Here is a 23655-nt window from a genome sequence, read left to right as displayed (position 1 = left end):
TACGAAGGTCCCTAATATCCCCGAGGGGCAGGTTAATAGCTCCCGGGGGCGTCTCTAAGAGCCCACAGCCCCTGGGGGGCTTGTAGCCCCCAGCGCAGCCAGGCAGTAGTGGAGGAGTGGGACAGAGGGAGCTCCCTCCCCTGTGTCCCTATGACCCAAAGCCAGGCCTGCCCGGGGGCTGCTCACAGCTCCCTCGGGCACCAGCTACCCTCCAGGATGCCCCTGGCACCTTGTTGGGGTCGGGAGTGGCCCCTGGGTGGGCGCTGGGAGCAGCGCCCGTAGGGCAGCTACATCAGGAGGTCTGAGAGGCTGTGCCTCGAGTGAGGAGGCTGTGGGGAACTGTGGGGGAAACGACCTTTGCAATGACACGTGGTCGGAGGTTGAGCTCCTCGCAGCCCTGAAGGAACAGGATACCAACTGGTCAGCCCTAAATTATTTTATAAGTTTCATAGGAATTGCTTCACCCTCCCCTGAAATGCAGCAGCTGTTCGCCACTGCCCAGCATTTTGGAGCAGGAGGTGAGGGAAGGTCCTGCGAGCATGGTGACAAGGGGACCGTGGGGAGAGAGGCTGCAGCAGTCCACACTGGGATTTGGCTGGGGCAGTGACAAGAACATCCTGTAGCCCTTCTGAAAATACTGCATCCTTTGTTGGTGATGGTTTGTTTGCTGGAGAGATGCTTCGAGCAACATCATTGCTTTTTGTGGGCTATTTTGTCTGGTCCAGGCAGGTGAAGCCCTTAGCAGGGAGCCCAGCACCTCTTCCTGCAATGCATGTGTACGTGTGTGTGGGGGAGGGAGCACTTCTGTCCCCACCTGAGAAGCCTTTCATGCAACTATTGACCCAACACAAACTTCCCGAGCTAAAGAGTCCAGCTGAAAGTGGAATGGCCCCTGTCCATCACACCCATGCAGCTGGATGGAGTCTGCTCCATACCTTCGCCACTCTCCTAGCAGAACTGTTTAACCCCTCCCATCTCATTATAGTAATATATTTATGATATCACCCTCGAATTTCCTGCCCTTAACAACCCCAGAAGGCTGGGAGGGAATGGAGCATTTTTGGAAAGTATTTAATGTTACTTCAAGAGAGCAGGAGGCAGTCGGAAAATAGATGGGTGCAGGAACCCTGGGCTGACGGGGCTCTCTGCAGGACAGCCGAGGAAAAGGACCGCACCTAGCGAGAGGTGCGTGTTTGCCTTTCCTACCTGGGGCTGCAGCTTTACTCCCTTGCTTGGAAAATTAAATAGGGCTGTCGCTTACTGCCTGCTCGTCTGCTAGACCTACTTGACTCCTTGCCCTTCTGAAGGGCTTGAAAAGCAGCCTGGGCGCTGTGAAAAGACTCAGCCCACCTATTCATTTGAACGTGCGTGCACTGCAGGGACCTTGCTTAGCACGAAGCTGAAGCCCCCCAGACCTAGGGAGGGAAGATGAAGGTCCCCAGAACTGGACTGGTGTTTCTAGAGGCTTCTGCTCTCTTGACAGCAGCTAGCAGGGGCAAGTGCTCCAAGATATGGTGTAACAACCTGAGCTATTACACGCTCAGGATTGAGTGCGTGTACTCAGTTCTCCCATACAGGCATTTTAAAAGGCTTTTTGATTCTTAGTGCTCCAACGTTGCCTTAGAGGAAGGAGTCTGGAAGGACAGAGAGGAGTGCAGTGACAAGTCCGTACAAAACTGGATATTTCAACTCAAAACTCCCAGGTAGCGGAGAGGAAGGGATGCGTGAAGTGAAGCTGCGGTGTCAGCCAGGGGATTTTTCTGAGCTTACTCTTTTTCTCTCTGCAGGTGTTCATCTCGGTGGGGCCACGCTGACCATGCTCAGGAGCTTCTGTCTCCAGCTCATGTCCTTGGTTTGGATCCTCTTGGCCCATCACCAGCTTGCCCAAGGTGAGTCTCTGTAGACATGGGTCCTTCTCTCTTATATCTGTTTTTCCAAACCAGGACACTGTCCTTGGCATTGCTGAAGTCTCCTCAGTTCTCCATCCAAAACAGAGCTGGCCTGACCTGGAAGACCAGAAAATGCTGCTCAGTCATCCAGCACCCTGGGGGGGTGACTGGTGGCAACTGTAGAGACCCCCGCTCTGGTGCCCATGGGGGTGGCGGTGCCTGAGCAGACTGGCAGTGAGAGGTCCCGCTGCTCTGCCTCTCGCAGTTAGGGTGAATGGGTCACTGAATCGATGAGCCTGTTCAGAGAGGCACAGTGAGGGGGAAAGACGATCCCAAAACTGAATGCTAATCCTAGATCCCGTGAGACGAAATCCCTTCCCAAAGATTAGTTTGCTCTCTCCTCGCTCTGGATAAGCAATGAATTCCCAAAGCCAACTGCCAGGAGAGATGGTTACAAATAGCAAAGGCGACAATACCCAGGCTTGGGCTGCGCAGTCCCAGGATGCTGCTCCAGCTCCACGGTGGCTTGTTTTGGGAGGCTCTTATCCTGAGCAGTGGGACCTGCCACCTCACTGCAGCAAAAACGCATGCATGGGGGATTTCTCTCCCTGCTCGCTTCCTAGGCAGCACATCACGCGGCTTGGGGAAAGCCTGAGTGCGCCTCTTGGCGTGGGGGCTTTAACCTGCCCCGGTCCGGGATGGAGGGACTCGGTCAAGTAAGGGCGTTCATCTCCTGGGCCTGGCCTGGGATCATGCTGGGCTCCTGGAGAAACCCCCTGCCTCCTAACATTTGCTCTAGCTCTACTGCCCATAGAGCTGAAGCGAACCACCTCCCCATGGGGCTAAGATGCAAGCAAGTGATGGGGGAGAGGGGAAGGTGGAGATGAAAGGGGACACCTTTCTGGAGACACCTGGCTGGAGAAAGCAGGCCAGTGCTGAGCGGAGGACGAGAAGTGGCACAGCGAGGCCATGGCTCAGTTACAGCTTCTGTGGCCTTTAAATAAATAAACAGAACTGGATACCTGGCCACATGCAATGCCCAGTCCTGCCTCCCTGTGCCAGAGAGGGAGTGCTAGCAGCTGGGTCCTGGCGGAGGGCAGGAGCCCCTGACCAGACCGCTCCGTGCCAGCTGTCCCTGGGGATGGGGACATCCTGGGAGATAAAGAGGAGCCGTACCTTCCATTTCCATCCTCAGTCCCTTTGTGCCCCTCGCAGTACCTGGCCCTGAGCTTTCCCACCATACTTGCTGCATGACCGTGGGACCAAGGTCCCAGATGGGTGAGGCCCTATTACACAGGTTGCCTTAATGCATGGGCAACCCCAGCTCTTGCCCAGAAGGGCCCGAAGTCTAAGGGAGGCAGCAGAGAGAGGATGGGGAAGATGATCAGAGACTGGGTAGTTCTGAAGCAGGGTCCCATTTCTCAGTAAAGGCAGTGTTACTGTGGCTTGGGTGACTGCGAAATCCTCATCTCTCATGTGGCATCCAGCCATTGAAAGGAAGGTCCCCACCTTACAGTTCTGGGGAAGGGCAGGCTGAGTGCTTAGGAAGGAAAAAAAAAGCTGTGAGCCAGCAGGGCCACGGGCAGATCTGGAGTCGTCTATGGTCTCTGCTTAACCCAGCTCCACCCATCTCCTGCCTTGTAGGTGATGACTGCAGCGAGCGCTGTAATCTCGCCCACGGCTGCTGTGACCAGGATGGGAAGTGCAGGTACGGCTTGTCCTTGGCTCTCCGCTCCTGCTGCCCCTGACCGTAACTGCTCTCCCTCCCTTGATGCTGTGTCCCCGGTGCCTACACTCCTGCCCCAAGTTGAAGTGCCTCCTCCTTCGCTCACCCACACCTGGAATCAACGACTCTGCTTTCTTTTTACCTGACACCCTCTGGAGTGGCACATTTTGATCCTTCAACCTCTTGCTGGTCCCCTCCAGCCTTTGCTCCAGTGCTTCCAGGCTCCCCCTGCCACACACTGACTGATGTAGTTCTGCTGAGCCCTTTTTGTCTAGACGAGAGCTTAGCACAGCCTGGCCATGCCTGTGTGATGGGAGGCAGCCTTCAGGCTCAGATACGATGGGGAAAGTCACTGGGCAGCAGGGCAGGCTTGGGGGTCGGCCAGCTTGCTTGGCCTCCTCACTGGTTGAGATGGAGATGCTCTCCCTGGGGCCATGGAAGAGAAGAGCTGCCAGCGTGCACATAAATGTCTGAAGGCATCAGGGGTCCCCTCTCAGAAGCCTAGGCTGTGGTGGGGATCTCCGTGTGTTCGCCAAGGGCTCACCAGCCAGCTGGGGGCTACCACAGCAGAAGTGCGTGCGTGATCCCTGGCATCCCAGCTCCAGCTGGTGCCCAGATCCCGCAGGGACAAAGCTCAGGGCCTGACCGTGCACTTTAGCCTGGGAAGCAATCACGTGGCTACCCTGGGCTGCCACGGCTCCAGGCAGTGCCTCTCGTCCCACTGTAGGGCCACCTGGAGCCCCCATCCTGCAGGGCAGCCCCAGAAAGAGCAGGCTGCTTTGGACTGGCCCGGACACCTGTGCTGCAAGGGGACAGACTGCCCACTGCTGCCCCGTTCTCCTCGCTGGGGCATGCTCAGCCCCCTTTCGCCACACAGCCCCCAGTGTCACACCATGCCTGGGCCACTGGTTCTCGCCTAATGGAGCAGACGTGGCCTGACGCTGACCACAACCATACTGACCGCTGCATCAGGAAGTGTCCAGCCCTGGCTTTGCTGGGCCCCCTCCTCCCTGAGCCCTTTCAGCAGCTGTGGCTTGGGGGAGCTCGGTGCCGCAAAGCCCCGGCCAGAGAAGCCACATTTCTCCATGTGGTGGGTGGCCCAGCTTGCAGGTCTTTCTGGTGGAGGCACACCTGAGTTGCTGCTCCAGGTTTCAAGCCTCCAGAGCATTTTCTGAACCCTTCAGCAGCTTGGCAGTACCCCATTGAAATCACTCCAAACTCAGGGAGACTTGGCCGCTTACCTGGCCATCTCCCTGGCAATTTTTAGGTTGGCCATCTCCCTTTTAGAGAAGGGGAAGAGTTGATGGTGCCTGCTCCCAGTTCCTTGCAGGTACTGGGGGGTAGGGGTGCCCACAGCCCACTGTAAGCTCGTGGCTGTCCAGGTATGAATGTATTTTCCCAGCCTCTATCAGGCACATGGTATTGCCTCCATTCCCGTCAAAAAGCCTCTAATTAACATATATGTTTATTTTTTTAACCATTTTCCTCATCTCTTTGGAACAACCTGCAGTGACAATAGCCAGTCCAGGTGTGAAAGTGCAGACTCAGACCAGCCTGGCAAAGCTGCAGTCACTGCACATTGCGCTGAAATGAGCCCTAGCCATGAAAATAAACCCCCTTGCTTATTCTAGAGACCGCGTTGGTTTTGTTAGGTTTAATTTCGTGCTGTTTTGAGTATAGCTTTTGTTGCGGCTGGTGCCACCTCCACTCAGATCTCGTCTTGTTATCACTTGCTTTCCCCCTTGGAGCTGGCAGGTCTGAGGGAAGCCACTGGAGCAATGCAGCTTGGCTTTACTTAGCCATCGCCACCATCCCGCTCTTCTGGGGCCAGAGGGCTCGTTGTGTGCTGTGGGTTTTCCCATCATGCTGTCCTTGTGAGCTGGCTGGTAAGTCTATTCAATACGCCAGCCACGGCAAGCAAGGTTTCGCAGCTGGATTACAGTGCGCTTCAGACGAAAAATAACACAGGTTATAATGCAACGGGATGCAATGAAACATGTGGGCCTCAGGGGCCTCTTGTCCCTTTCCCTTGGGGAGTTCAGGATTAGAGACGGGCCTCTTCTCTGCCTGTCAGACTGGCTGTGCGATGAGGGAGGCGCAGGAATTGCTGAGCTAATGCAGTGGTGTATACAGAGCGGTTGGCTGGAGGAGAGCGTGGGACGTGGGCACTAAAAGCAAAGCTGCTGAGCTCTGTTTCTGCCCCCTCACCCCCTCTGCACCCTCACCCACCCTCACTGCAGAGGGTGCGTCTGCTTCCGCTTTGTCCGCTTGCTTCCTTGGAAAGATGAGATGCCAGTACTGACCTCCTCTGGAGGAGGGAGCCAGGAGGTTCGTGGGGGGCTTTGGGAAGTTTTCCTAGCGCTGCCGTACCTGTGGGAATCCTGCACGGCAAGCAGCCAGCTTTTCCACAGCTCCTACTTGGGTTTTATCATGCTGCCATGCCCTGTCCTCCTGCAGGTGTGATCCGGGCTGGGAGGGCGAGTACTGCGAGGATTGCGTGCGTATGCCGGGGTGTCTCCATGGGACATGCCACCAGCCTTGGCAGTGCATCTGTCACACCGGCTGGGCCGGCAAGTTCTGTGACAAAGGTGAGTCGCGGGCTGGACATCCCAGCTTCTGGTGCTGAGGGCAGAAGCCCATCACACCCTGCACGGACGGGTGAGCCAGCATAGCCAGAAGCCACGTGGGTGATGCTGCTTAGGCTGCCCGGGAGATGGGATGTTGCCTGGCTGCCACAGCAGGGACTGTCCCCTTCCTGCAGAAGAGGTCAGGCTGCCGGCACCTGCTCCCTGGCTGCACCGGCCAGCCTCAGGAAATGGAGCAGATGAACTCATTGCCTTTCCCACGCCGCAGCTGGGCTCTGGGCAGCTCCTCCTGCTTCCCCCGGGACTTCCTGCCTTCGGCAGGTGGCTGGTGGACTCCCCTTCTCTGGCCTCAGAGGGTCCTCTGTGCCACGGAGTCTGCACTGGCCGGCCAGATGGCACGCACAGCATCTTCACATCGTGCAGATCTGCAGGACGATTTGCTTTCTCTGCACCCCTAAGCCTGTGCATTTTGCAGACTGTAGCTGGGAGGCACCACGTAGGCACTGCACTTGTTTTGCTGCAGGTGCCCATTGGAGGGGAGGAGGGAGAAGCTCCTGCCATTTCTCCATCCCCAGCGGGTTTGATGGGCCGTGTTCAAACTGAATTGGCCACATCGCCCCTCTTTTCTCACCAATTCCCAACTTTTTCTTTCCCCTCAGACATACACATTTGCGAACACCAGTCCCCATGCCAGAACGGGGCTCAGTGCATCTACGATCGAGATGGGGAATATTCCTGCCTGTGTCCAGAAGGCTTCCACGGGAAGGACTGTGAGATGAAGACGGGGCCATGTGAGAAGGCAGGGTGAGACACGGCAGCGAGGGCAATGAGATTACAGACAGCATTAACTTCGGGTCATGCACTGCCAAGCGGTGGCCCAGCTTGGCTCATTATCTGTGGATTTCCATGCGCTAATGGAGTTAAGCCAAAACCATCTTTGGCTTTAGTTTAGCTGCGTGCACTGCACAGTCCCACCGGGGCAAGGTCTTTGTTGTGATCTGAACAGATTCCTGACCCTCGCTGCTGTAGGTGTGATGAGCTGACATCCATCATGTCTTTGGGGAGCATCAGGAGGGCGTGTTTTTACTCTTCAGATCATTTGGCTGAAGACCCTTCCTGGTGGGTGGTGGGCCCATGCACAGCCACAGGCTTTGAGGAGGTCCCACAGCCTCTCACTCGGGGGGGCGGAAACTCCTGCCCGGCCTGCTTGAGAGAGCTGCCCCATGGAGAGAGACGGTGCTGGACCCACTGGCGACGCGAGCAGCTGCGTGTGTTTACTTCCCTGGGGCGGGGGAAGCTGTTTGCTCTCCAGGGCCATGACTCGTCCTTGCTCTCTCCATGCAGGTCTCCGTGCAAGAACGGGGGGCAGTGTCAAGACGAAAATGGCTTTGCCAGCAACTTCACCTGCCGGTGCCTCGCTGGCTTCGTGGGGGATCTTTGTGAGAATGACGTGGACGACTGCCTGATGCGTCCCTGTGCCAATGGTGCCACCTGCCACGATGGGATCAACCGCTTCTCCTGCCAGTGCCAGGTGGGCTTCGAAGGGCGTTTCTGCACCATCAACATCAACGACTGCGCCAGCCAGCCGTGCAAAAATGGGGCAAAGTGCTATGACCGCATCAATGACTATGACTGCTTGTGTCCTGACCGTTTCACTGGCAAAACCTGCGAGATCTCTGTCCCCGAGCCCACCTGGGCTCCCCCACACCACCCTGTGAACCATGAGAACGGTGGGGGCATGAGAAGCACCACCAGCGAGATGCCGGGTGTGACGCAGCCGGAGCCTGTCAGGACCGCGGTCACGGGGCGGCGTGTGGCCAACCACAGCGAGAAAGAGCCGGGGGGAGGGTTGTTGAAAATCTCTGTGAAGGAGGTGGTAACCCAAAGGGACTCAGGGCTGAGCGAAGCCCAGCTGGTGACAGTGCTAGTGTTCGGGGTGCTGACAGCAGTGCTAGTCCTCATCACCGTCCTGCTAATGCTGAGGAACTGGCAGAGGGGCCGTCAGAGGTCGAACTGGTGCCAAAGCCCTTCTCAGGCTGCAAGGAAGCTCCAAGACCAGGAGTGTCAGGTGGGCATGCTCAACACCATCCTGATCGAGCCCAGGAAGACGACGGAGCTGTAAGCTGCGAGGACTCTGAGCCGGGCCCTGGCAGGTCGTTGTGCTGGTAAACCTCTCGAACTGCAGCCTGGGGAGCCGCGCCGGCACAAGCCGGGCAGCGGGGAAGGGCTCCCAGGGCAGCGAACGTGTCAACGAAACCCACGGGCGTCGAGCACGGGTGTGATGGCCCCACCCGGGTCTGAGCTCTCTCCCGCCTGGCTGGCGCAGCCGGCACCCACGGGCATCTGAAAGCAGGGCTGTGTTGGGCCAGCCCTGCAGGGAAGCGGCGATGTGCCGCTTGCGGCAGCCCACACCATGCAGTGCCGGTATCGTCCGACATGAGCTCTCGGAAACAGGACAGGTAGTGCTGAGCAGGGCACAGCCTTCTTACAAGCCCAAATTCTGCCAGGCCCTTTGTAACTCCTCTCTGTGACTACTGGAAGGGGCTTTGTCCTCGTTTCTGCTGGTGTTGGGATATTTCTTCTAGGGCCTTCAGGACGGTCATGGCTGCACGGGCCTCCCTGCCACAGTACTGGATGGGGTGGCTCCTGGCTGTTTCTGGAGGCTATCGTTTCAGATGCCATGTCCCTAGGGCGCGAGCAAACACCCATGCTCCCTGGGCTTGTGGTTCTGTGAGCCAGTTCAAAGAGACTCTGGAGATCATTTGGGGTCTCCTTGTGCCCTTCTTCTGCCCTGGGTGATGCCCCCTCCTCTTGCTGTCAGACTTGGGGTTAAAACACATTCTGTACTTTCCTCCTGATGATCCAGGGGTCTTCTCCCCCCACTTACCGAGCCGTCCCTTCTGGTCTGGCCACAACCAACCAAGCTCCTTCCCCTCTCCAGCATGCACTTCTGTCTCATCATTTGCTGACAAGGAGGAGCATGGCCTGCTCCCCTCTAGGGTCCTCTGGGCCTGAGCTGGTCCTTCTCATATGCCCCCGCAGGTGAAACTGGAGATGGACAGGGCTGGAGATGTGCTGTGACTGGTTCAGGAGCAATACAAGATCCAGATCCTCCTTTCCTCTCCCAGTCTCTCCAAGGCAGGCAGCTGGCACTAACCTCAAATCAGCCATTGTAGCATTTCTTGATACAACAAAGGCTAAGCTCGCCACAGTGGATGTGAGGACAGGCTACCGAGCCTGGGATGACCATAGGAAGCAGACACGATACTGCCTTCTCCACCTTTCCTAAAGCACGGCTAAGGGGCAGTAGATGGCCAGGTCGCTTAGCCTTTGTACTAGGTTTGCTCCTGCTTGTGCTGGTCTGGTGTGCAGCAATCAGCATCTCTCTGCCAGGGCCAGGGTTTTCTGTGCCCCCTCATGGGCACGGAGGGCTAAGCAGTGGGGTAAAAAACCTCCACAATCCAAACCCTACTACTGGCCTGTAGGGTTCCAGAGCTGGGTGCAAGATGGTTTGAAGAGAGCAGACAGAGGAGTGAGCACTCAGCCAGGAAAGAGACCTGGGAGAGGGGACTGGGGCTGCATCAGAAAGATTATTTTTTTAATACATGGATGGATGATGTACCTTTATCAAATAAAACAAATACAAGCCCAGAAACAGTGTATCAGAGAATCATAACATAATTTAGGTTGCAAGGGACCTCTGGACACCAGCAGATCCAATTAGATCAGGTTGCTCAGCTGCTTGTTCTGGATGAGTATCTCCATCACTTCCCTCAAGAATGCAAACCCAGATTATGGTTGTCCTGGAGTTGTCCTGTCCCATGCTCTGGCTGCAGGGGTGGAGATGGCTCCTGCAGCCTCAGGGGAAGGAACGGGACCTGCCCCAGGACAGCATAGCAAAGGTGCATACCTGCTAGGTGTTGCCTTAAGAGTGCTGGAGAGAAGGGGAAAACCCAAGACTGAGTCCAAGAGTGCCGATGGGAAGAGCAATCTGATCCTAAAACTGAAAGCAGCTGTGGGTTTGTGCAGCTGGGAGCAGGGCAGGAGGGATAGGGAGTTTCCCTTGGAAAAGTGGTCTTGAAATAAACTAGCCTTAGAGGCCTTTAATGTAATTGCATTCTGGCCCTTCAGGGGAAGGCCTTCTCCACTGTAAACTGGAGAAAGAGCAGCAAGGTCCCTGCGTGCAACCTTCTGGGCTTGGAAAGGTCATGCCCTCTGAAAGTAGTAGGGAACAGGTAGGGTTGTCTTTGTGCAGAGAGAGCACCATTCCTGTATCTCACAAGGAAGTCTGTGTCTGGGGGGAAAAGGGGACAGGGCCCTGAATAACAGAGCTTCACAAGGATGTTTCCACTTTATTTTAAATTGCACATGTGAGACTAAGTCTCAGACTAGGAGTCACTGATTCTTCAGTGAGCAGAAAATCCCTCTGTAATCTCAAAGGGAAGCCTTGGAGGGGAGCAGTATCCCACCAGCCAGGCTTTTATGGCCCTAAACACCAGGTGCCATCTTCCCTACTAAAGGAAAGGCCGCAGTGCCAGGCCCCTGTCCCTGAGGACACACAATCGCTGTTTGCAGGCAGGAATAACCCCTTCCCTCACCTCAGCAGCTCCTGGCCCTGCAGGGACAGGGCTGGTGGCTGAGGCAAGGGGAAAACCAGGCACAGAGCCAGGATGGCTGCCTGGGCTCAGCCCAGGAGGGAGGTCACTGCTGCCCACTGTGCAGGAGGCGCTGGAACAAGGAGCCATCTTTCTGGCTTAGGTGGGTGGGTGAATCCAGCTCTGCCACTCTCCCAGCTTGCATCACCAGCACGCGGTCTGAGTCCAAGATGGTGTTCAGCCTGTGGACAGCAGATGCCAGGACATACATTGGTGGATCTGAGGAGAAACCCTAGATACTGCTTCCCCTGCTGTCAAGGGGTGGCCCAAGACATGCCCAACATCAGGATCTGTGGAGCATCTCCCTGCGCACTCAGGAGCACACTGCAGTCCAGCTCCCCAGAGAGCCTCTGCACACTGCTGAAATGCACCACCTCTTAGGAGAGCACAGCGATGACTTCCAGCTGCTGGGCATGGCTGGGCACCAGGAGCGCAGAGGGAAGCTCTGTGGAGGGAGAGCTCAGGGCATGCCTGATTCTGGGGTTGCACAAGATGTCTCCATTCCCACAAAAGAGTTATTGAGTTGCTTCTGTTTGCCCCTACATTTCCTCACCTGCCACCTCCTGCAGGCAGCAGAAATGGACTTGTGCGTCAGCTGCCATTCCCCAGCAGTCTGGCATCTTTGCTTACACTGCCACCACCAGTAGATTTGTAGTTGCCAGACTGCCAACCACAGCACCCGCAGCACCCGTATGCACCCAGTTCTGCCCAGACTGCTAGCAGGGCAGCAACCTCTGGCCCTGAGGAGGGAAGACATGGCAGCAGGAATGCCTTTGCACAGTCATGCACTGTTCAGTGCGAAACTACAGCCCTACAAAGCTGCAAGTCACAGGGAAGACACTGCACAGGATTTGAGCAGGTAAGAAGTGTTATGGAGTTCAGGACTCTGGTTACACATTCATCCCCAAAGGAGTGCCAGGCTGCAGCACTGGAAGTGACCTGAAGGGGCAAGGGACAAGTACTGAGTCACTTCCCGTCCTAGATTTCACCCATCCAATTAATGGTTTACCCGAAGCTGAATGGCATGGAAGAACCACGGGTACAAAACAACTCCATCATCACCTCTCCCTCCTTACTGCTCTCCCTCATCTCCCTTCATCCCAGTGGAACAGGGGCTGGGGCCACCTTCAACCCAGTCTTGCTGCCTTGCCTTCTGCCACTCCTTCCTCTGCTGGTTCTCCTCTCTAATTACTCCTCCATCAGAGGTGGCCTCCTCCCACCCAACCCAAATACACACCTCAGCCCATGGTGCCCTTACCTTTCTACTCTATGCATAATATCCCCAGTGTAGAAACCACATTCCCTTCACACCCCTCCTGCCTCGCTCCTATCTGATGTATTTAACAAGACCCACTGGATTCACTTGCCAGGCCCAGCCCACCCTGCCTGTCATCCATCACTCCCACTTCTGTGCAGCAGGACACCAGGTCCTGCCACCTGCTCATTTGATTTTTATTTTTGTGGTAACCTTTGTGCTTTGAAAACACCCTCCATACAACTGCATAACCCTCCTCCAAATTCTCTTCCCTTTGGCAAGAGTGGGAGCACTGCCTAATGCTAACCCATCCCTTCCCAGTATCCACGGTATTCATTTTTTGCCCTCCTCCCTCCGCCTGTAACCATCTATTGCCCCTACTCTTACACTAAATCTCTCAGCTGTGGGTCAAACACTACTGCCCTGTCCTGCCTGGGCAGTGTCTAGCTTTGCAGCACTGGCTGCAGGCTGGGACCAAAACTCAGAGTGTTGAAAAACAGAACTACCCAGCGTTCTGCCTCCCCTGGCCAGGAGCTCGCTGCAGCCCTTTGCCGCCGGCTGTCCTGCAGTGCCCTCTACTGAGCCAGAGACGCCTGCTCCTCCCGGGTCTCCACGCTGCTCCTTTCTGTAGGATAGTTCTCCATTGCTCCTTGTCCTAATTTGGCAGAACCACAAGATCCGATTCACTCCCCCGGTGCCAGCAAGCAGTGCCCAGGAAGAGCCATCTGCCATGCGATGCGGTGTTTTGCCCTTTGCTGTCCCCCAATTTCTGGGTACAACGTTTTCACATCCAGTTGTTCTCAGCACCCAGGGGCTAATAAAGCAGAAAAGGCAAATAGGCAAGGCCCAGCCTTTTGCACTTGAAAAGCCTCATCACGAAGACCTCCCTGCTCAGCTCAAGGCCCAGGCATGGCAGGCGCAGTCACCACTCCCTGTGAGCGGTAGGATGAATTTAGGCGCAGAGTGCTGCTTTCTCTGTACCTGTGAGCAATCGTCAGAACGGTTTTGTCAGCAAAGCGCTGGCGGATGGTCTGCTGCAGGAGCTGGTCTGTCTTCTGATCCACGCTGGCTGTGGCCTCATCGATGCACAGAACCTGCCAGGGACAGAGAGTGAAGGGAGCTCCCAAGCACCACAGGGGAGACCCCAATCCCTGGCCAGGAACAGCCCAAGAAGGTAACACAGGTTGTCTGTTCCCACTACACCCCAATTCCGGAGCACGACCATCAGCAGTTCACCCTCCCCCTCGCTCCAATGGAGGCAGAGCACTCACCTTGGCTCGCGTCAGGAGGGCTCTTGCCAGACACACCAGCTGCCTCTGTCCCAGAGACAGACTCTTTCCCCTCTCTCCCAGCTCGCTGTCCAATCCACCTGCAGGGGTCAAGTTCAGCAGTCACCCCACCAGTCTCTGCACAGGGCCCCAAGTGGCTCCCCCAGTCTGGAGTTTGCCCAGTAGCACTCAAAATCCCAATCCTGCTCCAGCCCAGGCCTTGGGAACCGGAGCGTTTACACTTAGATGCAAGCAATGACTGGCACAAAGATGCCACGCTCCCCTAGAACTAGGGGCTGGCTTCTCTCTCAGGCTCTGCTATAACATCCACTGGGGCTTGGTCTCATCAGCAAGATCCTGCTACCCAATCTATCACCTGCCAGTCTGATGCCACTAAATCTCAGGGAATGCCACTAGGGTCCCACTGACCTGTTCCCACCCTGGTCCTACTGTGGCCTCACCTAACCAATTCCCTACTGCATCCACCTGGTTCCTTTTCCTGAGCTCCCTGACTGAGCTGAGGCCTTCTCCCCTCTCCCAGTACCAGGGCTCACCAGCTTCTTCTCGCTGGGTTCAGACTCACCCATCTGAGTAACAGCATCCCACAGGTGGCACTGCTCTAGCACCTCGTGGAGCTCAGCATCTGTCCATTTTCCTTGGGGGTCCAGGTTCTCTCGGATTGAGCCACTGAACAAAAATGGATCCTGGGGGATGATGGCCAGCCTAGACCTGCAAGCAAACGAGAGCTGAGGGTTCATGGGGTGAGTGCTGCAGAAAAGCAAAGGCCTTTTTTTTATTCCTGGGGTGGGGTGCCTTGGCATGCTGTGTATCTTAGAGGCACAGAGACATGGGTCACATATTCAGCCCGGTTTCCTTAGCACAGCTGTTCAGAAACAACAGAGCAACTGATAAGAAGCTGCCACAATCAGACAAGAGAGTGCCATGACAGTAAGTCCTTTGCTCCTCACTCTTCCCTTTGGCATCCAACCACTGACAGCTCTCAGCCTCCAGGCCCCCGCTGGCTGCCCTCCACTCTGCTCAGCCCTCCGTACCTCAGCTCCTCCAAGCCCACCAGCTGGCTGTCAACACCATCCAGGAGAATCCGGCCTGATTTCAGCTCCAGCATGCGGAAAAGGGCCAAGAAAAGGGTGGATTTTCCAGATCCTGTGCGACCCACAATCCCCACCTTCTCTCCAGGGTAAACAGTGAAGTTCACACCATCGAGTGCATTGGGCAGGCCCACCCGGTAGGCCAGGACCACCTGCTGGAACTCCACAAGCCCCTGGCTTGGCCAGTCAGCAGCAACCTAAGAGGGATACCAGGATGAGACAGGGTATGACCATGACCCGCTGCCATCTTCAGCCTCGCCTCCCCACAGGCGAAGTCCCATCCACCTCTTTGGATGGTTCCTTGGCTTCTGAGCAGACCCAATGCACAGCCCAGCTCCATCTCCAGCCCACTGCTAGGCTTGTTTTTCCTCTCACAGCTTGGACCTAGGACTTGTTCTGCTCTTCTACCCCTTCCTGTCATTCCAGCCTTCACCAACTCCTGCCAGAGATTCATCCCCTCCAGGGGATGTACTGGTAAAGGAGGAGCGATCAAGGCAGTTTCTGTGGGTGAAGGCCTTCCACCCATTCACTGGAACCCTGTGATCTCCCCAGGAGGTAAGTGCAGGGCACAGAGCCAGAAGATGGGCCGGTCCCTGAGAACATATTTGAGCTTTTACCTGGACCAGTTTATCCTGGGACTCCATGGGGATGTCTGTGGTGTATTCCTCTGTCCGCTCCACGCTCACCATCATGGTCTCTGTCAGAGTGAAGCTGGAAATGAGGCCTGAGAGCAGGTTCGTGACAGACAGGGCATATGAGAGTGCGAGGCCCACAAGTCCTGTGAGGACAAAAGAATAAGCAAGAATGTTACTGGCAGGGAAGGAGCTGGGATCTTGGTGACAGGACAAAGAAACAAGGGAGAAGTCAGCACTCTGGAATCTGGGATCCCACTCTAGGATGGTGACATGCAGGAGGAGGGACAGGAGCTGAAGCACTACATTGTGGGTGACTTGCAAAGGGACAGGGAGCAGGAGCTCTGGATCCTACCCTGGTGTAAGGAGATGTGAGCTCTGGACTAGGAGAGGAGGAACCCCTGGGCCACAGCCTAGGAGCAGGCACAGAACAATCCGCCTACCCGGATTTCCCAGTTGCTTCTGGTGCTGGATGATGGCAATTCCTGCAATAGTGGTAACCACAGCGACCCCAATCATCTGCAGGCGGATGTCCAGCCACTGCATCGCTGTGTTGCTGGCAAAGAGGCAGCGCTGGTTCTGCTCCAGGCGCAGCTGATTCTCCAACTCAAACCTGGCAGGCGCACAACAGAGGTTCGCACCAGGCTGTGCATCACCCAACCTCCGTTCCTGCTGCCCCAGCCAGGGCATTCCTGCCACCCTATAACCAGCCCCACGTCAGGACGGCCCCGATCTATAAAGCCAAAGCTCTGGCTCTCTGGGTACTCTTTCTTTCCACTCACCTCTGTGTTGCCCGCATGGCTCTGATGCTGCTCAGTCCCGAGAGGGTCTCTGAGAAGTGAGTGTAAATGGGAGACAGGGTGACACTATAAAGGCGCTTGAGCTCCCGGGACGTGCGCCGGTAATAGCGCTGGATGGAGAAGTAGAGAACAGCCAGAGGGAGTAAGACCAAACCAATCCAAGGGAGGCCATAGGTGATTATCACCAGCATGCCCAGGAGCCCGTACATGTTGGCCAGGAAGATGTTGAGGATAAATGGCAGGCTGTCATCCACGCAGTACAGGTCTGAGGAGAAGCGGTTCAGGATCCGGCCTGTTGGTGTGGTGTCAAAGAAGGTAACTGTGGCCTGGCAACAAGGGAACCAGAAAGTAAGACTCGGTCAGCTGCAGTGAGATCCAGCCACAGAACAGCGCCCAGGAGAGCAGCACCAAGGGGAGCATATAAGGCCACAAAGGGGGTGGCCACCGCAGGCCCCTTCCTTTCCTCAGCTGGAGGAGAAATCTCAGACCGCAAAGCCAGCATCCACTCGCAGCCAAACAACTCATGCTGTTCGCATGATAAAAGGAAGGAGCCCTTCTGTGGCGAATGGCAGACAGCTACCAAGATAGCAGTCACTCAGATCCCATACTGGCCCACCAGAAGCCAGTGGGACAATCCTCTAATCCTAGCCTCTAATCCTATGTTCTAATCTTCTAATCCTAACTCTAGCCTGAGGACCCAAGGAAGCCCAAGCCCTAAAGAAAGTTAACTGGTACATACCAGCACCAGCGCTAAATCTTGCTTAATGACTCCTTCCAATCTCATCTGAATCTGAGCTCATGATCCTGCAAAAGTTAATATGATTCAATTGGCCCTCATCTTGGCTATATATCTAAGCCTAATAAGTGAACAGATGCAGGTGCCAGCCATAAAACACCTCTCCATGGAATGGAACAAGCCTTACAGGACACATTTTGAACTCTAGCTCATTGGCCCCTTGTGCGGGCTGTGTTGCAGCTCTTTTTGAATACAGCCCTAAGGAGAGCTCATCAGCTAATACCAGCAGAAACCCTAATCCACCTCCCAAATCCCTACCGCCAACTGTGAGAACTGCAGGGCAGAGTGACTTGCAGGAGCCCCAGTCTGCCCTGGACTTTCTGACCATTACCTTTAGAGCCCTCTGGAGCAGTCGGTTGTGAATGACAGTGGCAGCACGGATAGTGCCGTAAGCAAAGAGGAAGGCCCGAAGAATGGTGAAGAGGGAGTTGGCACCTGCAATGCTCCCATAAACTATCAGGTAGAAATTCACATCCAGTGAACCATTGGAAGGGACTGGGGTGGTGTCCAGAGCTTGAATGGGGGAGCTGGAACACAGAAGGAGGAGGATTATGAATCTGCCAAGGTCCCCATGACAGTAAACTCACAGACAGGGCATGAGAACCCAGGAGCATACTCAAGGGGAAACCAGGATACTTCAACCCGATACTCCTGTAAGAGACCACCCCTTTGGCACGCTGGGAGAAACACTCTGATTACTATGCAGCTAGGGGTCTTCCATCAGCCCCAGGCAGAAGCCCTTTGGGCACCTCATCAGGTCAGAATTTCGATTCTCTTTCTTTGTCAAAGCAGCCACACAGATCCCCTGCAGCGGGGTGGTCAGTTTATCCCTGCTCTCAACAAGGATCTTCACAGAAATGCACTTAAGGGCAAAATGGAAGTGTGTTTCTAGCTTCCCTTGGCATTTCCTGACCGGCATTCACTTACACAAGCCCAACAACGGAGAAGAGAAGCAGCTCTGGGGAAGGCGGGGAAGCTGAGCAGACCATCACAGAGGTATTTGCTGTCTGGGATATGCTGGAGATCCAGTGTGACAGCCACCAATCTGAGATATTTCTGGATGCTACAGAGAAAGACAGACTGCATAAAGAGGGATTCAACCTTTGAATCAGCAAATATGAAGCAGAAAAGCTGCAGGGGAAGCTGCTGGACAACATTTGTTAATATCTCACGGCCCAGTCTAGTCTTACCCTGCCTTCATTCTCCATTGTTAGTAGTAGAGTCTTGAGCTGCAGCAGCGACAGTGCACTGCTAGAGGAGCAGACATGCAACTGCAGCAGTGAGACAACAGATCCTGTTCCCACGTGTCCCCTCCCAATCGTGCTACTTTAGTTTGAGGAAGAGAAAAGGGGTCTTCCTGCTACAGGGATAGTGATTAAACCCCTGGCCTCTTTTCTTCCCTGGACTCCACACAACCAGGGAACAAGAGGAGAGGAACGTCTAAAGACAGATGTGCTGCTGGGCCACTGCCTCACCTTGCATCAGGAGCAGCGAGAAGAGGATGGATAACGCCAAGCAGCTGCCCACTGCCAGCCAATATGCCTTGTACACCTGAAAAGCCACTGCCCCTTCTTTCTTCTCTTCCTCCTTGTGGATGAGATGATTGTTTTGGATTGATTCTTCTGCCTCTGTCTCTATGGCCTCTTCTTGGCCCTGTTCATCAGGGGCTGTGGGAATGGAGGCAAAAGCAAAGGTCAGTGTGACGTAAGTTCCTCCTGCAGCTGCTCCTTGATTGAACAGAGCAAGTCTCGGCTATGATGGAGACTTTTCTTCCCTCCTCTCTCCCTTTTCAAGACAGGTGCACCAATCCCAGCAGACCTTCATCCAAACTGGACCACAAGTGGAACAACAGATTCAAATACTGCTCAAGACCAATACCCAACGATACATGGGCCTCCTCTCCCTCTATGCACACACTACCCACAGATCAGCACTGCCACAGCAGAGCACGGTGGTGGGAGCTCTGCTCTAAGGCCAGCAGCCATCAAGTACAGGTTCTGTCTAGGTGCTCAGCTGAGCTGTGCTGCCCCAGCCACCCTCAGGCTCGCCAGGTATAGACCTTTATCCTTCCACCTCTTGTCTGTATCCTTGAACTTGGGAAAGGCTTCCACGAGTGGCAGGATATCAGCTGGTGTGCCTGTGAAGAGAGACATGCAAGTGCTTCAGAGTCTGTGAGGAACAGATGCCAGCTACTCACTGCCTCTTGCTATGAAATGGCCCGGTTTTGTTCTCTCATAATATTCCCTATTTTCTCTCACAGCACCTGCACCCTTGAAGGCCCTGCTCCATACAACCTGCTATGGCCTTCTGCCTTATCAGCTCCCCACCTCTAGGGCTGTCCTGTTTTATCTGTGCATCTGCACATTCCCTTCCACCCCATCTTTGCCCACATGCAGTGTCCTCAAGCTCTTTATCACTGGGTTCCTCAGTAGTTAGTCCTACTCCCTTATGTCCGTCTTTGCTTAAGCCATTCCAAGACTGGCACACAGGCACAAATGAATGCCTGAGAAGACAGCCAGTGTACCTGTCTTAACTATCCTGCCATTGTCTATCAACAACAAGGCATCGGCCTTCTCCAAAAACTCCGTTCTGTGGGTGCAGAGGATCCTGGTCTTGTGTTTGAGAACTCCGAGAATGCATTTCTGCATAAGATGGTTGGCTACGTCTGCATCAACAGCAGCCAGGGGATCATCAAGGAGGTAAAGCTCTTTCTCCTGAGAGGAAGACAAAAGACAAGGATACAGCTGCTGGCCCTGCCAGAGCAGGCAATACTGTAGAGAAAAGTGCAAGTGCCTCTGTGTGGCACACCGCCAGCACCTTTAGGCCAGCATGATGCGGTTTAAGACATGCTGCCAGAGCATATTGTATAGCTGGGTGCTTCCTGCTTCTTTACATCTGACTTGGCACCGGCACAATCTGCCACAGCATGACTGCTTTGCTATTTACCTGGTAAACAGCTCTGGCAAGGGCTATTCGAGCCTTCTGTCCCCCACTGAGTGTCACACCATTTTCACCAACCTCTGTCTGGTCACCTGCTGGTAAAATCTGAAACATTCAAGAAAATCCATTTAGAAGGGACAGGAAACTACTGGGGACCGAAAAAGAGAACACTGGGGTCCTTCTCCTGCCTCTGGCAGTAATTCCTTAGGGTGACACCTTACCAAAAATTAAACAATGCAACAGTCTATACACTGGTTCTGCAGACAACTGGCAAGCTTGGCATTTATGCAACTAAACTCTCTTGCACTCCAGAATAGGGTGGCCACATCTAAGCTACCCATTGAGAGCAACTTCTGGTCTGAGATAACTCTGAAATTGCACCTGGGAATTTTCTGGGAGAGCAAGAGCTGTGCCTGCAGCAAAATCAAGCCAGGGCCCATCCAAACAGTTTAGCAGTAAAAACTACAGTGTTTCAGTAGCTGAAAACAGTTTCCTGTTGATTTGGTAGCATAGGCATAGTCTACTACTTTTCAGATAAGTATCTTGCCTTTACAGAGTATTCACAGCTCCTGCCAAAGCAAACAGGAGCTCCTAGTGCTTGGCGCTTCAGAAAATCAGGCATCAGGTTATAAACTGGGAGGAGAAGGCGAGCTTCCTACCATATATAACAGCCAGGTTTACTGGCTAATATAGCCATAAGCCTCAAGCCTGTAATATGTGTATTACTGATGGGAAGACCACAGGCTCAGCCCTTCCAGATCCCAGGGAAGTTCCTTCTGATCCAAAAAAGCATCAGCTGCGGATAGGTTCTGCCTGAAAAACCCTGCAGTCATCAGGTCTGCAAGAACATCTCCTTTCTCCAGGATCAAGAGCTTTGGCTCAGCAGCAGAAGAAACCATCCAAAGTGCTACCAGAGTGACTTCACACCTCAAAGAACCGTGGGGCCAGGTATGGTCTGGGATTGGTAATCAGAGTAACGCTGTGTGATTGGGACATTGGAAAAGCAGTCCACAGCCTGAAAGAATGACAACTGCTCCCAGAGAGGCTCAGGCTGGATGCAAAAGCTGGCCAAGAAGGCCAAGGCAGTTTTACAGTTTAGGCACTCACGTTTAGGTCCTCGGAGAGGGCACAGGCCTCTACAACCTCCTCATACAACCTGGCATCATATTCCCGCCCAAAAAGGATGTTCTCACGGACAGTGGTAAACTGTATCCAAGGCTCCTGTGTGGCCAGACCAAATCCTTGCTTCAGGTCACAAACATACACTCGTCCATCTTGCCTGCAAGAACACCAGAAGTGGGTGCAAAGGACAACAAAGCAGAACTGTTGGCAGATCAAAATAGCCTACAAATAGGGATAGTACTGGATAGTCCCTGCCTGCCGTGGCATGGAGGGACCAGGCAGAAAGAAGTCTTTAGGCTACTTACTTAACGAGCTCTCCAGTGATGGCTGCAAGCAGAGAGCTTTTGCCAGAGCCGACCTTCCCAACAACTCCCAGCAGCATCCCCTGCAAAGGGAAATGAAAAGGAGCAACCTGATGTGCTAATACTGGGTGGCTTGTCCATTTCTTGAGCCACACGTAGCCTGTAAGAAAGCTGACTGCTGTCTTAAACAAGGACTATCTCACAGGTTCAGCAGCAGAGCTGGGTACAGTTGTTGGGTAAACCAGACTCCTGATGTGGCAGGACACAAGTTTGCAAGGAATGTTAATTCTGGAGCCCAGCTGCGTTCCCTGCCCAGTCCTCTCCTGCAGTAGTGGTGGAAAGCAGAGGAAGCTGGTTCATCTCTTGTCTATAAGCCATGCCTGGATCTCCTCTAGCACCTTTCAGCTCTGAGAGATGTGGTATGTGCCCTGTGCCTCTTGACCAAGAGAAGATTTTGATGCATGGCTCATAAGACCAGGAAAACATGAAAACATGCCACCCCTGCTCCATTATTTGGCTTCTCTAGTGCCATTCTTCTCTGTTACCTCCTGCATCTTTGCTCACCTTTCTCACTGACAGGTTCTCAATGTGCAGTTGCAGAGTGCCTGTGGATGAGGGCTGCCTGGTGCTTTCCTCCTCAACTGGTGCCCATGAGAAGGCTGCACATCGCATCTCCATGGCAGTAGCAGTACCTGAAGGGCTATCTGCAAGAGAAAAGCAGCACAGCATTGCACTACTATAAGAAGGCCAGAAAATGAAAGGCACCTAGCATCACAAATATTATCAGCTTTGTTCCCAAATGGATGAGACTACGGACAGGGCACCACCACGATGCCTTTTACACAACCGCAGAATGAGATGCTTGCCTACTGACTTGCCCTTAAACTTATACCTCCCGCCTCCCTCCTCCAGCTCCCACCAGACACACATGGTTACCTGCCGGCTGTCAGGGAGACACTGTAAGGATAACCTGGTTTTATTATTGTTGAAGGTAAACGAATGGCAGGAGCTGGCAAAAGGCAAGGAAGCAGATAAAGGGAGCTGAGATGGCTCAGGAGAGGGGCACCCACTCAAGCCTTTCTGCAAGGCAAAGCCAAGGTTATTGATGGCTTCAGTGTCAGAGGAGCTTTGGACAGAGGAGGGAGCAGCTTCTTCTAAAGGGACACTAACGGCAGAGCTCTGTGGGGACAAGCAATGGCCTACAGTTGGTAAAGAGGAATGTTATAGCCTTGTCTCCCATTTTCCACAGAAATGAAATGCCTTCACTCTGCCTCTGACAACTGAATGTCTTGAATCATGGGGTGACAGCCACCTGCCCTCCAGTACTGCCCCTGGCCCTCACACCTCAGCTTGCTTCTCTGAATGCCCCCTGCCCAGGGTCCCAAGCCCAGCAGCATCCTTCGCCATTACCTAGGGCATAATAAGTTTCCAGGTCCTGGTCCACAAGTTCAAGGAAACGCTGGATTCGATCCAGAGAAACTTTGGCTTCCAAGGTCCCATTCAAAACCCATGGGAAGCTGTTGAGGGGGAGAATGAGCATCCCCACAAGGGCCAATGCTGTGAACACCTGCATGGGTAAGGAAACAACCATGAGTTGGAGGTAGTACCTCCTCTTGTACCCTCCAAACAGCCTCACCAGTGAGAGCCTCAAGAGCTGTGGGGAGACACAGGCTGGGTTTGTTTCCCAGAGAAGATGCCTCAGGACTGCAGCCCCACTGTGGACTGTCCTCTGCACGAGACAAGGTTGGAGCTCTCCCTACTACCTACTCACCTTTGTGGCAGTCAGCTGGTGACCCAACAGGACATAGGTGATGAAGATGGCAATGGAGACAACAACAGGCAGTGCTGCCCACAGATACACACACAGAGCATCCAAGTACTTGATGGCTCGTAACTTCTGCAGCTCTTTAGCCCGGCAGGCATTTATCCTGGTGCTGAAGTGCTTCTCCCAGGCATAAAACTTGATCACACGAATGCCACATAGGAACTCTGTCATTAGCTGCAGGCAAAGAGGAAAAGCACATAGAGCAACTGGTACCTGCCTAACGCAGCAAATGCCAGCGAGGCATCTGGGCTTGGGCCAGTTTGCAGTTGCCTCCTGCTAAGGGCCAGGCTAGAGATACCAGGAAGCATTTACTGCTAACAAAAACATAAACTCAAGCGGCAGCTACTGGGAACTTTTTGCTCTCACTCGTTCCACTGGCTTCCTCAGCCATCTGTGCTGTGTACAGCTCAGGAAAAGGCAAAATATTACACTACTTCCCAACTGAAGGATGTGCAACACAGGTGAAGGGACGCGTGGAATTACTAGCTCCAGCCTGGATGCCATTTATCTACATTGGCCTGACAGCGCCTTGAGATAATACCACCTGACTCTCAGGCCTGGTGCTGCCATGACACAGCTAGTCTGTATCCAGAGCCTGGCTGACTCACATCCAGCAGCTCAGGTGTCCCGGCAGCACGCTGCCCTCTCATTCCTGCTCTCAGGTCAGCATGTGCAGAGCAAGCCAAGATGTGTCTGTGCCTGACATTAAAGAAAACTAAAAAGTGAGAGTTCACTTGGCAAACCAGTCTTG

The 23655-nt window shown here is 54.3% G+C and overlaps 2 protein-coding genes across 4 annotated transcripts in view; one reads left to right on the top strand and one right to left on the bottom strand.

Annotated features, from left to right (window-relative positions):
• Positions 1 to 1801: 1801 nt before the first annotated feature.
• Positions 1802 to 8322, top strand: DLK2 (delta like non-canonical Notch ligand 2). The gene is made up of 5 exons (XM_075146707.1): positions 1802 to 1889; positions 3534 to 3597; positions 6073 to 6203; positions 6860 to 7004; positions 7545 to 8322. Exons 1-5 carry the CDS (start codon positions 1817 to 1819, stop codon positions 8320 to 8322), a joined length of 1191 nt encoding a protein of 396 aa, XP_075002808.1. The 5' UTR covers positions 1802 to 1816.
• A 2218-nt stretch (positions 8323 to 10540) lies between these two features.
• Positions 10541 to 23655, bottom strand: part of ABCC10 (ATP binding cassette subfamily C member 10) — a 23562-nt gene continuing 10447 nt past the window's right edge. For all 3 annotated transcript variants that reach the window (XM_075146704.1, XM_075146706.1, XM_075146705.1), the window contains 19 exons: positions 22851 to 23078; positions 22490 to 22646; positions 21644 to 21783; positions 21083 to 21162; positions 20763 to 20934; positions 19662 to 19760; positions 19240 to 19429; positions 18775 to 18852; positions 18191 to 18382; positions 17643 to 17778; positions 17047 to 17242; positions 15902 to 16245; positions 15563 to 15732; positions 15105 to 15265; positions 14431 to 14684; positions 13962 to 14107; positions 13382 to 13479; positions 13092 to 13204; positions 10541 to 11037 (listed from right to left, as the gene is read on the bottom strand). In XM_075146704.1, the coding sequence (XP_075002805.1) occupies positions 10902 to 11037; positions 13092 to 13204; positions 13382 to 13479; positions 13962 to 14107; positions 14431 to 14684; positions 15105 to 15265; positions 15563 to 15732; positions 15902 to 16245; positions 17047 to 17242; positions 17643 to 17778; positions 18191 to 18382; positions 18775 to 18852; positions 19240 to 19429; positions 19662 to 19760; positions 20763 to 20934; positions 21083 to 21162; positions 21644 to 21783; positions 22490 to 22646; positions 22851 to 23078 (3090 nt within the window). In that variant the 3' untranslated portion in view covers positions 10541 to 10901. The remainder of the gene's footprint in view (positions 11038 to 13091; positions 13205 to 13381; positions 13480 to 13961; positions 14108 to 14430; positions 14685 to 15104; positions 15266 to 15562; positions 15733 to 15901; positions 16246 to 17046; positions 17243 to 17642; positions 17779 to 18190; positions 18383 to 18774; positions 18853 to 19239; positions 19430 to 19661; positions 19761 to 20762; positions 20935 to 21082; positions 21163 to 21643; positions 21784 to 22489; positions 22647 to 22850; positions 23079 to 23655) is intronic.

The sequence above is a fragment of the Calonectris borealis genome, chromosome 3 (assembly GCF_964195595.1).
Source record: "Calonectris borealis chromosome 3, bCalBor7.hap1.2, whole genome shotgun sequence".
Lineage (NCBI taxonomy): Eukaryota > Metazoa > Chordata > Aves > Procellariiformes > Procellariidae > Calonectris > Calonectris borealis.
Note: the sequence above shows the minus strand (reverse complement) of the source record. Positions and strands in the feature narration are given on the sequence as shown.